This window comes from Takifugu flavidus, chromosome 20, assembly GCF_003711565.1.
Source record: "Takifugu flavidus isolate HTHZ2018 chromosome 20, ASM371156v2, whole genome shotgun sequence".
NCBI classification, from domain to species: Eukaryota; Metazoa; Chordata; class Actinopteri; order Tetraodontiformes; family Tetraodontidae; genus Takifugu; species Takifugu flavidus.
In genome coordinates this window covers 8,218,128-8,230,642 of record NC_079539.1, presented here as the reverse complement: position 1 = coordinate 8,230,642, position 12,515 = coordinate 8,218,128, and the positions used below count along the sequence as shown (strand labels likewise).

Genomic DNA, 12,515 nt, shown 5'->3' with positions numbered 1-12,515 from the left:
ATACTGGAATGAGACTACTAGTAGATTATTAGTATTTAAGATCCAATTTCTTGCATGTATACTTTAAATGCGAGTAAGTAGTAACAGGATGGAAGAGAATGGGAAATCTACTCTCAGTGCTTTTGTGCTAAAATGCACTTGCCTGGTCCAAAGACGGAGAGTTATGAAGTTGAACAGGAAACGCTGACATCTGTATGGCTGTTTGGGATTCCATGTGTTTGAATAATTTGCACAGTAGTGAACAGTAATGGCAGCGTTGTGTAGACTTTTATATTAATTAGATATTTGATTTACATTTCATTTATGTTTATGTGTTTGGGATAGCTGCCTTTCACACATCTCTTGCTGTAAACCTCCCACAGTGTTTGCAGGTTGAAGTGTTGGACCTCCAGTTTTCACAACAGATTCCAGAAATCTGGAGAGCAGATGTTTTTGTGCTTGTACTAAAGTAAATGCTAACTGGTGCTAACTGAACTTGCTTAGCTGGCTGCCAGTAGGTTCAGCTGGACTGGCACTGGACTGTGGTGAAGACCAGTTTGATAGGAATTTATGCACAAAGGTTCTTTGAAGAACAACACGGAATGTTGCGTGTGATCTATTGTGGCCCTGTGTTACATTGGTGAGGTTTAATCACGCAGATACCAGATGATTGAGCTTGATTAGTTTAAGAAAATGGCTGTTTTCAACTGGATATGGGTAATTAACACCTTGTCAATATTGCACTGAAGGATTCTTTGTCATGGTCAGAGCGAAATGCGTTTAAAGAAATACCACAATCACACAAACAAGCTGCAATCTGTCGAAATCAATCATTAAAGTCAACCCCATCACCATTTTTATTATTATTATTATTATTATTATTATTATTATTATTATTATTATTATTATTATTATTATTATTATTATTATTATTATTACAGCTGGAGTTTGTTTTGCCCCTTGTCACATTTAGTGTTTGCTTGCTCAGGCACTTGTGTGTGTTTGTGTGGGTTTGGACCTTGCTTTCACATTGACTATAACGTACTGTACTTACTGCAGGCAAGTCTGGGCTTGTCTGGCTCCGTATGTGTGTGTGTGTGTGTGTGTGTGTGTGTGTGTGTGTGTGTGTGTGTGTGTGTGTGTGTGTGTATGTTTAAACTCTACCTTATTTTCCGTCTTGGAAAAGGTCGCTGTTCGTGGCAGCTCCCCCTCTTCCCTGTTAACTGTTGTTGGAGCAGCTTCTTCTTAGATATCCCAGCTGCCTTTTTCTTCTGTGACAGTTAATTTGTATTAAAGTAACGAAACACACTCTTGTTCGGTTACTGAATTCCAGTAGATGTCGCAAGTTGCTGACTGAGATTATGTAAAGCACTGGGAAACTCATATCCTTTATACCATCCTAATAATGGAAGAGAATGCGTTCGCACATGACTGCATGCTAACATTTATGAATCGTGGCAGCCTCATTGGCACATTGCAGCGTTTCAAAAAATTGCTGTTTATCAATCATTCATTGATGTAACACACAGACAAATAGTTTCTGTCATGACGGACTGTCACTCTGATGAACATGGCAGCGGCTACCTGGGTTAAATGTTGGAAACTGTGACATATAAATCATTGAAATGCCCAGAGTGCAATGTGATGTGACACCGGTTCCCATCCGGGAGGGTATCGTTTGCCTTAATGCAGTGTGCCTGCGAAGTGTCTCTCTGTTTGTGTGTCGCAGCAGAAGGTTTGGGGGGTTGAGGTCTGCTTTCAGAGTGGGAAAGTGTGTAACGCCGTGTGACAGCGAATCATTGATAGTCAGAGCCAGAGCCAGATGCTTCTTAGAAAGCATAAAGCGTGCATGCCTGGGCATATCCCGCTCTGTTTATCGGTCCAGCATGATGAGCCTTCTGTGGGTATGAAGTGGGAAGATTGCGATGGGACCTGAGCCAAGGACCAGGAACCATCCTATCATGCTGAGGACTTGTCATTCTTCAGCTGATTTTTTTGTGGGGGGATGTGAGCGTATGATGTGGGATCCGGTGGCCCTCTGCGGTCCGTTCAGACACAGAGAAGACCTCTTTTTTCCATCAGAGAGAGCTGCAGAGGGATTGTGTAGCTGTCATCAGTTTCAGATGACTCCAGCAGATGATATAGTGTCATATAGTCCAATAACAGAAGTGCAGGGACTGGTGGGTGTTGGGGTCGAGCCCAGGATCACATGTAAGTTTTTGCTAGAAAGTAGGAGCGTGTATCCCAAATCGTATCCTTTTTGAAGTGTCATCATAAATTTCTGAAATTTTCCAACTGTTTGCACCTTCGTTTAAGAAAATCAACCATACTATTAGCAATTAGTGTTTGTTGTGACCCTTTACGCCACTCGATGATGCCTTAAAAAAGTACAGTCATCATCGAAAGTGTGTTAAAAACAAGATAAAGCAATGATGGCAGCAGAAAAAGTCTGATTGGCCAGTAGTAATGGGATCTTGAGGTTGGATTGGAAGGTTTTAAGAGTGATGCGGGTTCTTGGGGTCAACCTCTAAGAAGGTGGGGGGTGGGGGGCGGACTGAAAAAGATCAGGAGAGTGTGCATGAATTTAGCCTCAGAAAAGCAGCCATATTACATACAATACATTTTTAAAATGATAAAGTCAAAGGGGCCTGAGAGGTAAACCATAGAGGATTATGGTAATCCATACAGGAAGTAATGGGCAAACGAGATTGGTGGTGCTCTGGTGTGTGAGTGGCAGGCACAGATCTGGTGCGTGAGGGAGGGATCCACGTGTCAACCTGTGTGTTGACCTCTGATCCTCAAGGGGAGGCTTAGTGTGTCAGCTACAGACACCAAAGGGCCTGTTGTGCTTCAGTGAAGGCTTTGTTCACTCACTCGTGACACCAAAGTCTGGGCTCAGTATCTAGATGTGTTGGGAGGGTGGGCTTGAAGTAGCAACAGCTGACAAGAAGAAAATTCTGAACTTGCCCTGATATCTCAACTGATAATCCGATCACGGTGCACTCTATCCCTCTTTTTGTTACCCACCAAAGATTATTCTGATAAACTGTATTAAAGGTCCTGATCACATATTTAATCCCATTGTTTCCCCTCATTTTGCTAATCCATACATTTATTCTCCAATGGGATCTGTTCAACACCAGATAATAAATGTTCAGGTCTTGTAAGGTCTAAACCCAGAAAGTGTCTCTTTACCTTAATTAAATAATACTACAGCATAATTAATGCCACATCTTCACATCTTTGAAATACAGTTTCCGCTGCCTTGGGTTACACAGTGGATGACACCGCTGTTCTCGCTCCGCTTAAATCTCCGACCGCATTAGCAGCGGTGCCAGACCAGAAGTGGAGCCCATCATAACAGCTGACATTACAAAATATTTTCAGTGGCTGCAGCTCCTTTTCCTTGCAAACTCAATGAAAATCTACCCAGAAAGTCAGGTCTACATGAGCCTAGTACATCCCCTACCACACACACACACACACGCTTACAGTACAATAATAAATGTGTTGAGATAATGTGGCTTGGAAACGGTATTCAGTCCTCACTTGATTAAACACTGGAATTTTGCACAGTGCCCAGAAATGAGGTTAGCAAATGGCTTCATTGGTTGCCAGCTTGGAAATGCACAAAAGGAAATCGGGGAGAACATAGTGTCTGCTGCTCGCTGGCTTCTAAATGTGCTTGATGAATGTTAGTGTACGTCACTCGGGATAATGTGAGTTAGCTGTGTGGACTCCAAATAAGGCTGAAGTGTGACTGTTTGAGGTTGTAATGACTGAGTGAATGAGAACCCTGCATGGGCCCCTGTCAGGATCCGCACACCTCGGCCCAATGGATGGACTCACAAATGAGTCTACCTCAATGGCACCATAAATGCTTGACTAGATGCCGAGTCCAGTTTGTTATCTAATTTTCTTAAACAGAAGTACCTTCGTTTTAACATTTACCATTCCCAAATTTCATTATTTAATCATCTCCAAATTAGTCCATGTGTGAAATCACATATACACTGTCATTACTCGATATCTGTCGCATTTTAGGTATAACTGTAAGTGATATCACCTAAATGGAGTGGCCAGTAAGATGGCTTTGTCACAAAAATGTTTGGGTCTTTCTCCATTTTTGTGAGTCTTCGGTAAAATTAGCCAATATATGTCAACGATGAACTGTTATTGCTCTAGCCCTGACTAAAAAAGACCCTACGCTAAAAATTAAAGCCTTTTGTTATACCACAGGACCTCCAGATGTGGAGCAGGCCTGCGAGCCAAGCGTGCGGACTTGGAGCCCCAACGCAGGGATCGAGCAAGGTGTTGTTGGCCTGTCCGAGTGCCCCCTCCAAGGCTGCATGCTTCAGCTTGAGTTCCCCTACCCGCTAGTGCCGGACTCACTGACCGTCTGGGTCACCTTCTTCAGTCCCGAGGAAACGGCCCTGCCGGCGATCCATAACATTCTGCTGCTGACCGTCAGTGGGAACAACATTTCTTTGGGCCCCAGCAACGTGTTCTGTGACACCCCGCTGACCCTGAAGCTGGACACGGAGGAGGAGGTGTTTGGGGTGCAGTTCTTCACCATGGAGCAACACCTTGAGATCGATGCCACCCTACTGGCATCCAAACCAGACTGCCAGCTTTGTAGACATTGCCAGCCACTTCATTACCGCCTGTTGCGTCACCCACCGTTCACCCATGCCCCCCATGGCCTGATGCTGAAGGAACCCACCCGCCGTTATACAGACAGGTGAGTGACCTGGCCCGTGAGTATTTTTGTAAGATAAAACACCACATACTGTAAATCTAACCTGGGATTCCCATGTTGGTAGAAAATCAAATAACATGTTGAACAAGAGGTTGTTTTTATCACTTATCAAGAAAGGCAGGTTTTTCCGACGAGCAGAGAGAAGGAGCGATGATACAGCGAGTGTTCACACTCAAAAACAATGTTTCTTCTGAAAATATTTTCTTTTACAAGATTAGAGCATTGATTGTGGGATTATTCTTGATACTTGACTGTGATGTAATTATTTTTGTGTGGTCAGTGAGAAGGTGTTTATCTGTCTGTGTGGAAACTGTTCACAAAAATACTGTCTGCTCTTGTAATAGCAGATATCCTTTTCAATACCCAGAGGAGCACTAACAAGCCGCCGCTGCTTCTGTAGTTTTAAATCTGCAGCCTGACATTTGTTTCCTGAGTCACAGGTCAACTGTTGCCCCCTTTTGTTTTTTTTCCCCTCATGTTCCATGAAGTCGAAGCAAACACATGGCTTGTTAAAGGTACTATCTGTGCACCTTGGCGTGGGTTACCGCTCTGCTTTTAACGGAATGTGCTGACTCGATAAAGATTGGGCCATACGTGGCGCTACCATGTGGGTTTTGCCATGTTGCTACCATCCTGTCAGCACGGTTCACATGAGAAGGAAACTGCTTGATAAGAGACAAAAGGGTGGCTGTGCATGTTATGCAAGATAGAGCGGTGATACCCACGCTCTGCGGAAGAGCCCAACTTCCTGGTTGAGCTGCAGTGTCTGTGGAAGACGGTCTGCAGTACAGATGTAGTTATTTGGGGGGTTTGGCACGCTCTGGTGATTATTGATGTACTGTGGGTAGTTTCGCTGCTGTGGTATATTTCACTAGCTGCGGTTACATTCCAGTGGTGGTGGTCAGTGGCACCGCCAGACTACTTTCTGTTATGCGAGCATATTGGATTATGCCTCCGTTAGACAGCCAGAGAAGTTTCGTTGCAAATAAGCATTTAGACAAAACAGGCTAAACTTCTCATTTCCAGTCACTCTGTTATTGATCACCGAGCAGACATTAGCCACGCCGAACGACACAAGGCCAGAGAAAACATGCTGATTCAGGAAGAAATACGTGTTTTACTTTGCTTTGGGGTTGGTTTGCATGCAATTTCACTCTGAATAAAAGTGGTTTACAAGGACTACACAGAATATTCCAGCGCATTGCACAAGCATTGCATTCTCTAGAAAGATGATGTGTCAAACCTGAAAACCGAACGTCAGATTTCTTTACGCATTCTCGATGTTGAAGGCAATTCCCCGTCTCTTCCAAACAAACAGTGTTTGACACTACGAAGAACAGAGCCGTCCTCTCAGATGTTTTGGCACATCTCAAATCCACAGTTAAATGCTCTGTTTGATCCCCACGGTCCAGCTGCTGAAATGCTTTTGTTGACCACACAGTAAGCTGATTCAGCTCACAACCTGTTTTCACGGAGCGGAGGGCTTGATGAGGGTGGAGAATGACCCCCCACTGTCAGGCCAGCGGCCTTCTCCTAAGCAGAAGCAAACTGAGTTAAAGGACAACTGACATCTTGGCTTCATCTGTGGGTCGTGGTTTGTTTGGAATGGCAAAGGCCTGGAAGGTCAGTGTGACAGAGTAAATTATGGCGGTAAATTAGAAGGGTGAAGTGAAGAGGAGAACCAGGGGTGGAAGGTGGGACTAGTCGGTGGTAAATCATTGCAAGTCTCCAGGGGGGGCAATAGGTGATGGAGGAGAACATTAGGGGGTCAAAAATGTATGAAGAGAGAGGTTAGGAGATTGGAATGGTTTGACCCCATTCCACTGAGCTGTGCCAGCCCATGGGCTAATCCTCTTCCTGATGTGGACTTCAGAGCTGTCATTCAGTCAAAACCTATCAGAGCCAGTGTGAGGAGACCTCCCAGCATAAAGAGAGAAACAGCAGTTACCCAAGTATCCCACCAACCCCCTCCAGCCACCACCACCACCCCCACCCCTGTAATCTGACCCTACTCTGGTCCTGCACAACTCTAACACATCATATCCATATTTTAGCAATTCTGCTGCCATTTGAGAACACAGGTTTTTTATTTTATTTTATTTTATTTTTTTACATTTCTCCCAAGATGTCTGTGTCTGTGTCTGTGTCCCCCCTGTTTTTCCACCACTCGTTCACCCTCTTTTCTATAGGATGCTTGGCTTCAGGTCCCCATTTTTGGTGTGGTAATTTGAACCCAGGCAGAGTGTTTGGACTGCGCAACAAAACCTCTCCAGCCTTTTTATTCCGGGAATGGGGGAAAACATGTTGTAAAGAAAAATGTAAACAGAGACTACTGTAAATCTGTGGTTTGGCACAACTTTAAGATGGATGCTGAGGAAGAATCTTTAGTTTTTTTTATACATATTCTATAGAGTTGAACATTTCTTTTTGTAATATGGCTTAGAAAGTGTTTCTAGAGCTTCTACAAATGTGTATACTGGCTATCGAAACAGCTCTTATGTTGGTCCAAAGCGCTAATGCAAACATATACAAGGTGTAAAATGGTAAGTACCTTTACGGTCCTGACAGCTGCTGCACTGACAGAAGTGTTTCCCTCAATTGTTGATCTTGCAGACTTGATCTAAGATATTGTCTTGCTTGAATTTGTCTGGAATTCTCATAAGGATCTCTCAGCCAAGAATAACAAGCAGTTACAGAATGGAAACACATCCGTGCGCATGCTCGTGCATAGCATCGCGGCAGGGATAACACGCATGAACACAGATGCATACATGCATTCATCCTGGTCTCGGTAGCGGGCGCACATAGGCCATGTTTCCTTGGCAATCACTTGGGACTATCAAACGACCTTTATATCACACATGCTACGCTATGTTGCGGCTACTGCTGACCATAAAGCAATGTGGGAACTTGATAAGAATGTCTGATTGTCTGGATTTTATGATGCGGTGTCTGGTATGTGTGCATCAGTTACTTATATAATTATTTGCAGATGAGACTGTGGTTTTATAGGGAGCCATTGGCAAAGCCCTAAGTCATCACTGGATATTAGCGGTCACATACACACGTGTCAAATAATGTACCACTCCAAGTGACATCTGGAGACAATACAGGCCATCAGACATTGTAAATGTTTTTAATACAGTCACCTCATCAAGATCTTAGCAGGAATAGAGAATCTCCCTAATTAGAACAGGGTGAAATGTTTAAAAGGTTGTTATCAGGCTATTAGGAGTAGCCTTACTTAACCCATGTAGCCAGAGTTCTACTTTGGCTCTGATTCAACATACTTCTACAAACAGCCTCCCAGTCTGCGTTGCTGCTGCACTACATTTGAGCCAGAAGCCTCTCAACTGCAGGAAATTCATCCACTTCCTCAAAGATAACGTCTGCTGGTGCTTGAATTTCTGCCTGGATATGCTAACTCAACCTGATGGGGCAGTTTAAAGTTTACCGCGCAGCTGTGCCATGCAACATAACACAAGAAAAGGTTACGCTGGATGATAAAGGAGGCTCTGCCAGCAGAAAAAATGCTCCATGCTCATTTTATGACTCCAACTTTAAGTCTGTTTTATTTTCGGGAAGGCACAGTCTCGGACCATAAATGGGAAATGGGGTCATAAGAGTACTTAACACCCGCTCATTGATGGGAGAAAGAATTATCTGAGGTGTCTCCAATTCATCAGGAGCGATGTGCAGTAACTGTTGTTATGCCCTTGGGAGTAATTTAGGTTCACCAACTCTCCAACTGGTTGAGCCCCAGTCCTCCATCAGCAGACACCTCTTCAGTCACACACACTGTCCTCTGTTGTAATCAGCGGTTTGAGTCTCTGTCAATATATTCATAGTTTAAATAAGTTTCTCTTTCCATGTTGAGGAGCAGCTGATCAAGCAGTATGGATTTTTCAACACGCTTGGCCACTTTAGCATTGGCATTGAGAGCAACAAATGCTGCTGAGCTCAAGGCAGTTACGATGTGGGTGGTAGGAATAATGGCTCTTGGCTGTGCAGTTCATGTTTAAGTTGAATCTATAGCTGGCTGGCAGCATGTTACTAATAAGAAAATGATTATGTGTGTGTGTGTGTGTGTGTGTGGTGTGTGTGTGTGTGTGTGTGTGTGTGTGTGTGTGTGTGTGTGTGTGTGTGCACGGGCGCCCTCCATGCCTATCACTTAAATCACTGCTGAAGGCATTTAAAAATTAAGTTTATGGTACTTGATGGTCGACATAAAATGATCTATGGCTCGAGTCCAATTTACACTAAAATTTTGTCTTGCACTTAACCAATAGGATTCCATACAGCACTTATTGTTCCAACACACTTAATATTTAAATAACACATTGAATCAATCACGCGCGCTCAAATTCACAATGGTGCCAACAGCCATATATTTTAACTTTACAAGTCATCAAGAGTTGCTCGAAATGAGTTTTTAAAAAAAATGAAATAACCACTAATGTTCAGATAATATTAAAGTGCTAATGCAGCACACAAATTCAAAAAGCAAACAGTTAAAACTGCAAATTTTAAAGTCATTTTAGGAATAAATTGGAAATTAACACCATTTAGTTTTAAAAGGAAGTTAAACTTTCATATTCCAAAACAACAATTCAGTTTATTTTCCTAAAAAAATTAACAACAACATGCACACACACACTCAAAATAACACAGAAAGACTACAGAGAATAATTAAAGAAGACTGAAGAGGACTTTGGATGACGAAGGACCACAGCGAAGAACGAGTCCAGGAAGCAAGTTCGGATCACACCGACGGAACCAAAAGAAAGTCAGAGAAGTCACCGAAAACACCCATAAGTGCCCAACATCTCCAAATAGATCCGAGACATCTCCATCAACTCTTGACCCTAAGGACATATTTGTTACTAAGGCAGTTTGTCAAAATTTTCAGATACAGGCAAAATTGAACCCCTCCCCCCAACACAAACGAGTAGTTATGGACCTGAATGCATCACGCAGAATTCTCAAATCCACAGAGCAACTCCAAAGCATGATTAAAGAGTGTGCGCCAGAATCATTAAACATCTGTATATAATGTAAAGAAATACATTAAAATCTGCAGTGGTAGAGAAAAGAAAAATCGGGAGAGGAAGGCCTCGAAACCTAACCTACAATCAGAAGACGGGGACGTCAACATGGAAAGAAACCAGTGGACAGTAGAACTGCATGAGAAATTTCTGATTAGTTAGAGTGCGTGAGCATTAAATCCAGTCTTCCCTCTGAAGTGCTGTTTTCAGTTACGTTTCAGGGCATTTTTTTTTTTGTTCTACATGAAACGGGACGTAATGAGGATTCATAAAACCGGCTACTTTCCGCCGCTCCACTTTTCTTCCTGGTCCGAGCAATTAAAACAGATTTGTTTGACGGTTCTGAAGAGAGCCATGATGTCATTTGCTTGAACGGTGGTTTACAGGAACCAGTAATCCTGCCCATTAAAGCAGGGCCGGCATCCAGCAGAAACTATTAAGTCTGCCGGTAATTAATGTAAAGGCAAACAGGCGAGCGCGAGAGAGAAGTAAGAAAAACAATAAAAACGGAATCGCTAATGTAATGACAGCGCCCTCACCCACACTTTTGATTTCCTATCCTTTTTTTCTCCCTTGCTTATGGCTTTGGTTTCTCATTTGTAGCTCTGAGTTTTTTTCTTTTCTTTATGGTTTTGGTTTTCTCATTCATCTTTTTTTTCCTTTCAGACTTTTATTTCAGACTTCCTTATCATGGTGACTCAAGAAACCATCATGGCGACTTAACACCGGCAAAGTGAGTAGTCCCAACAATATTTCTGCTGTCCACTGTGTATTCATCATGATGGTTCCTTGAATCGCAATGATAAGGAAACACAAGAAACCTGGACCCTAACCGGGTAAACGCGGCCGCGATAGACCCATGTTTTCCTTCTCCCATGACTGCAGCGTGCGTCATTGACATGTCTCCGCAGAAAAGGCCTTTTTAAGAGTCTTGATTGCAATAGCATCAAAAATTCATGCAGGTCCTTCCTTTGTCTGCTGATACAGGGATGTGGTGCCACATGTTGCGTACACCTACCAGGTCCAAACGGTCTCTGGCCGGAGCGATAGCGAACCTTCTCCGCCTCTGATTCACGAATTGGGGGCCCCCTACTGTGGCGACGGGCGCATACAGAGGTGAGATGAGACGACGATGCTAGCATGCGCAGTCATTTTGAGAAACAAAGGGTTAAATCTTCCCAACGACCCCCACCAACAGCTCCAAAGGTGAGGAGTGCGATGATATGAACACTGTGAACGGGGATGGCTGCTCCAGTCGGTGCAAGAAGGAGCCCTTCTTCAACTGCGTAGGTGAGTTTTGGGGCTGGTTTATTTACCTTACGAGCACCATTCAACTGTAAATGAATCCTTCGCGGGATTTAGGTTTTTCTGGCGCCGTTGCAGCAGTGGTTTTACATCTGCACATTGATGTGTTCGCACTCATTCCCATGAATGGATGAAATCGACATCAGACACATAAATCAGCAAACAATCTGGAAATCATTGCGCTTAAAGAAGTGACTGGCATCTTCTTTGTAGTTTATTATTTTGAAATTTGGGAATAGATGGTTTCCTGCCCCTGCTCCGACATCCATCTCTCCTGCTGCGATAATGCGTGTGTGCGCTCGCACAGGCTCGCTCACATGTGCGAGCCTCTGTGAAGTGGCCACTTAATCCCTGTCAGACTGCTGGATGACTGCATTGTCCGTGCTGTTTTTCCACCAACTGCAACCCTCAGGAGCGCGCATAAATCCCCCCCCCCACCCCCCCTGTCTAAGTTGCAAAGAAATCCAACACTGGAACTATTAGGTCTACGCTGCAATAATGGGAACTTCTTTCCATCTGTATGTGTGAGAGAGTTCCCGCCTGTCAGGGTGTTGGATGGAGACAGAGAGAATTGGATGGAGAATTGACACTAAGTATACAACAGGGTCTGGTCGGGACATTCTGGATTAGCTTTAATGGGCTGTTCACACGACTGAGCCGAATTATTGCGGGAATTTATGAAATCAACAAGTTCTTTTCACATGACCCGGCCTGGCATGGCCACCCCGGCAGATTTTTCTCAATAGTACGGGGGGGGGGGGGCGGAGAATCATGAATGAAATACAATATTGTTTTAAATGTTCTGTAGTAATCACATGTGGTCCTGCTTTCAGGAGTGTAAAACGAACTGGGAGTTCATATTTTTGCCATCAGTGGACTCTGACAAGCTCTGTTCACCCGTTTCTCTCTCTTTATTCACCACCAAACCACCTTAACCCTCCTGCTACCTGCCGGTTCTGTTCCTTTTTAGATTTTCTCTTCCTTCTTTTATTGTTTTAGCTTGCTACTGTTCTCTGTGGCCACCGCCTGAGCTTCCTCCCACCTCAGACCTGCTCTTTTCCCTTCTTCTTCGTATCTGTTGCCTGAGTGAGTGGTGGGAGTGTTTCCCTCGTGCCCCCTCAGTAGCCCCTCGTTTCTGCCTTGCCAGAGCACAGAACTGACTTGAGATCTTGGCTGCGCTGGTTGAGGGCTGGAATTTCAAGGAGGACGTCTCGGCCAACTTGGCACACAGTGCCGCCTACCCCTCCCCAACTGGAACCCCCCTGGCTGACACTGCTTTAACTGAGAGCAGTGAGGCCCAGACAACCTCCCAGCCTCTCCCTGCTCTTCCACTCCATAGGTTCCAGTTCCAGACCTTAGGTCCAGCTGGGACGTCTGTAAAAGTTCGGCTTCTTTCTTCTCTTGCCTCTTGACATTGTCTGGCTTCT

General features: G+C 44.1%; 1 protein-coding gene across 2 annotated transcripts in view; it reads left to right on the top strand.

The window, feature by feature from the left end:
• Positions 1-12,515, top strand: part of pappaa (pregnancy-associated plasma protein A, pappalysin 1a) — a 60,404-nt gene that overhangs the window by 14,196 nt on the left and 33,693 nt on the right. For both annotated transcript variants that reach the window (XM_057019843.1, XM_057019842.1), the window contains exons 7-9: positions 4,219-4,720; positions 10,771-10,899; positions 10,982-11,073. In XM_057019843.1, coding sequence (XP_056875823.1) covers positions 4,219-4,720; positions 10,771-10,899; positions 10,982-11,073 — 723 coding nt within the window. The remainder of the gene's footprint in view (positions 1-4,218; positions 4,721-10,770; positions 10,900-10,981; positions 11,074-12,515) is intronic.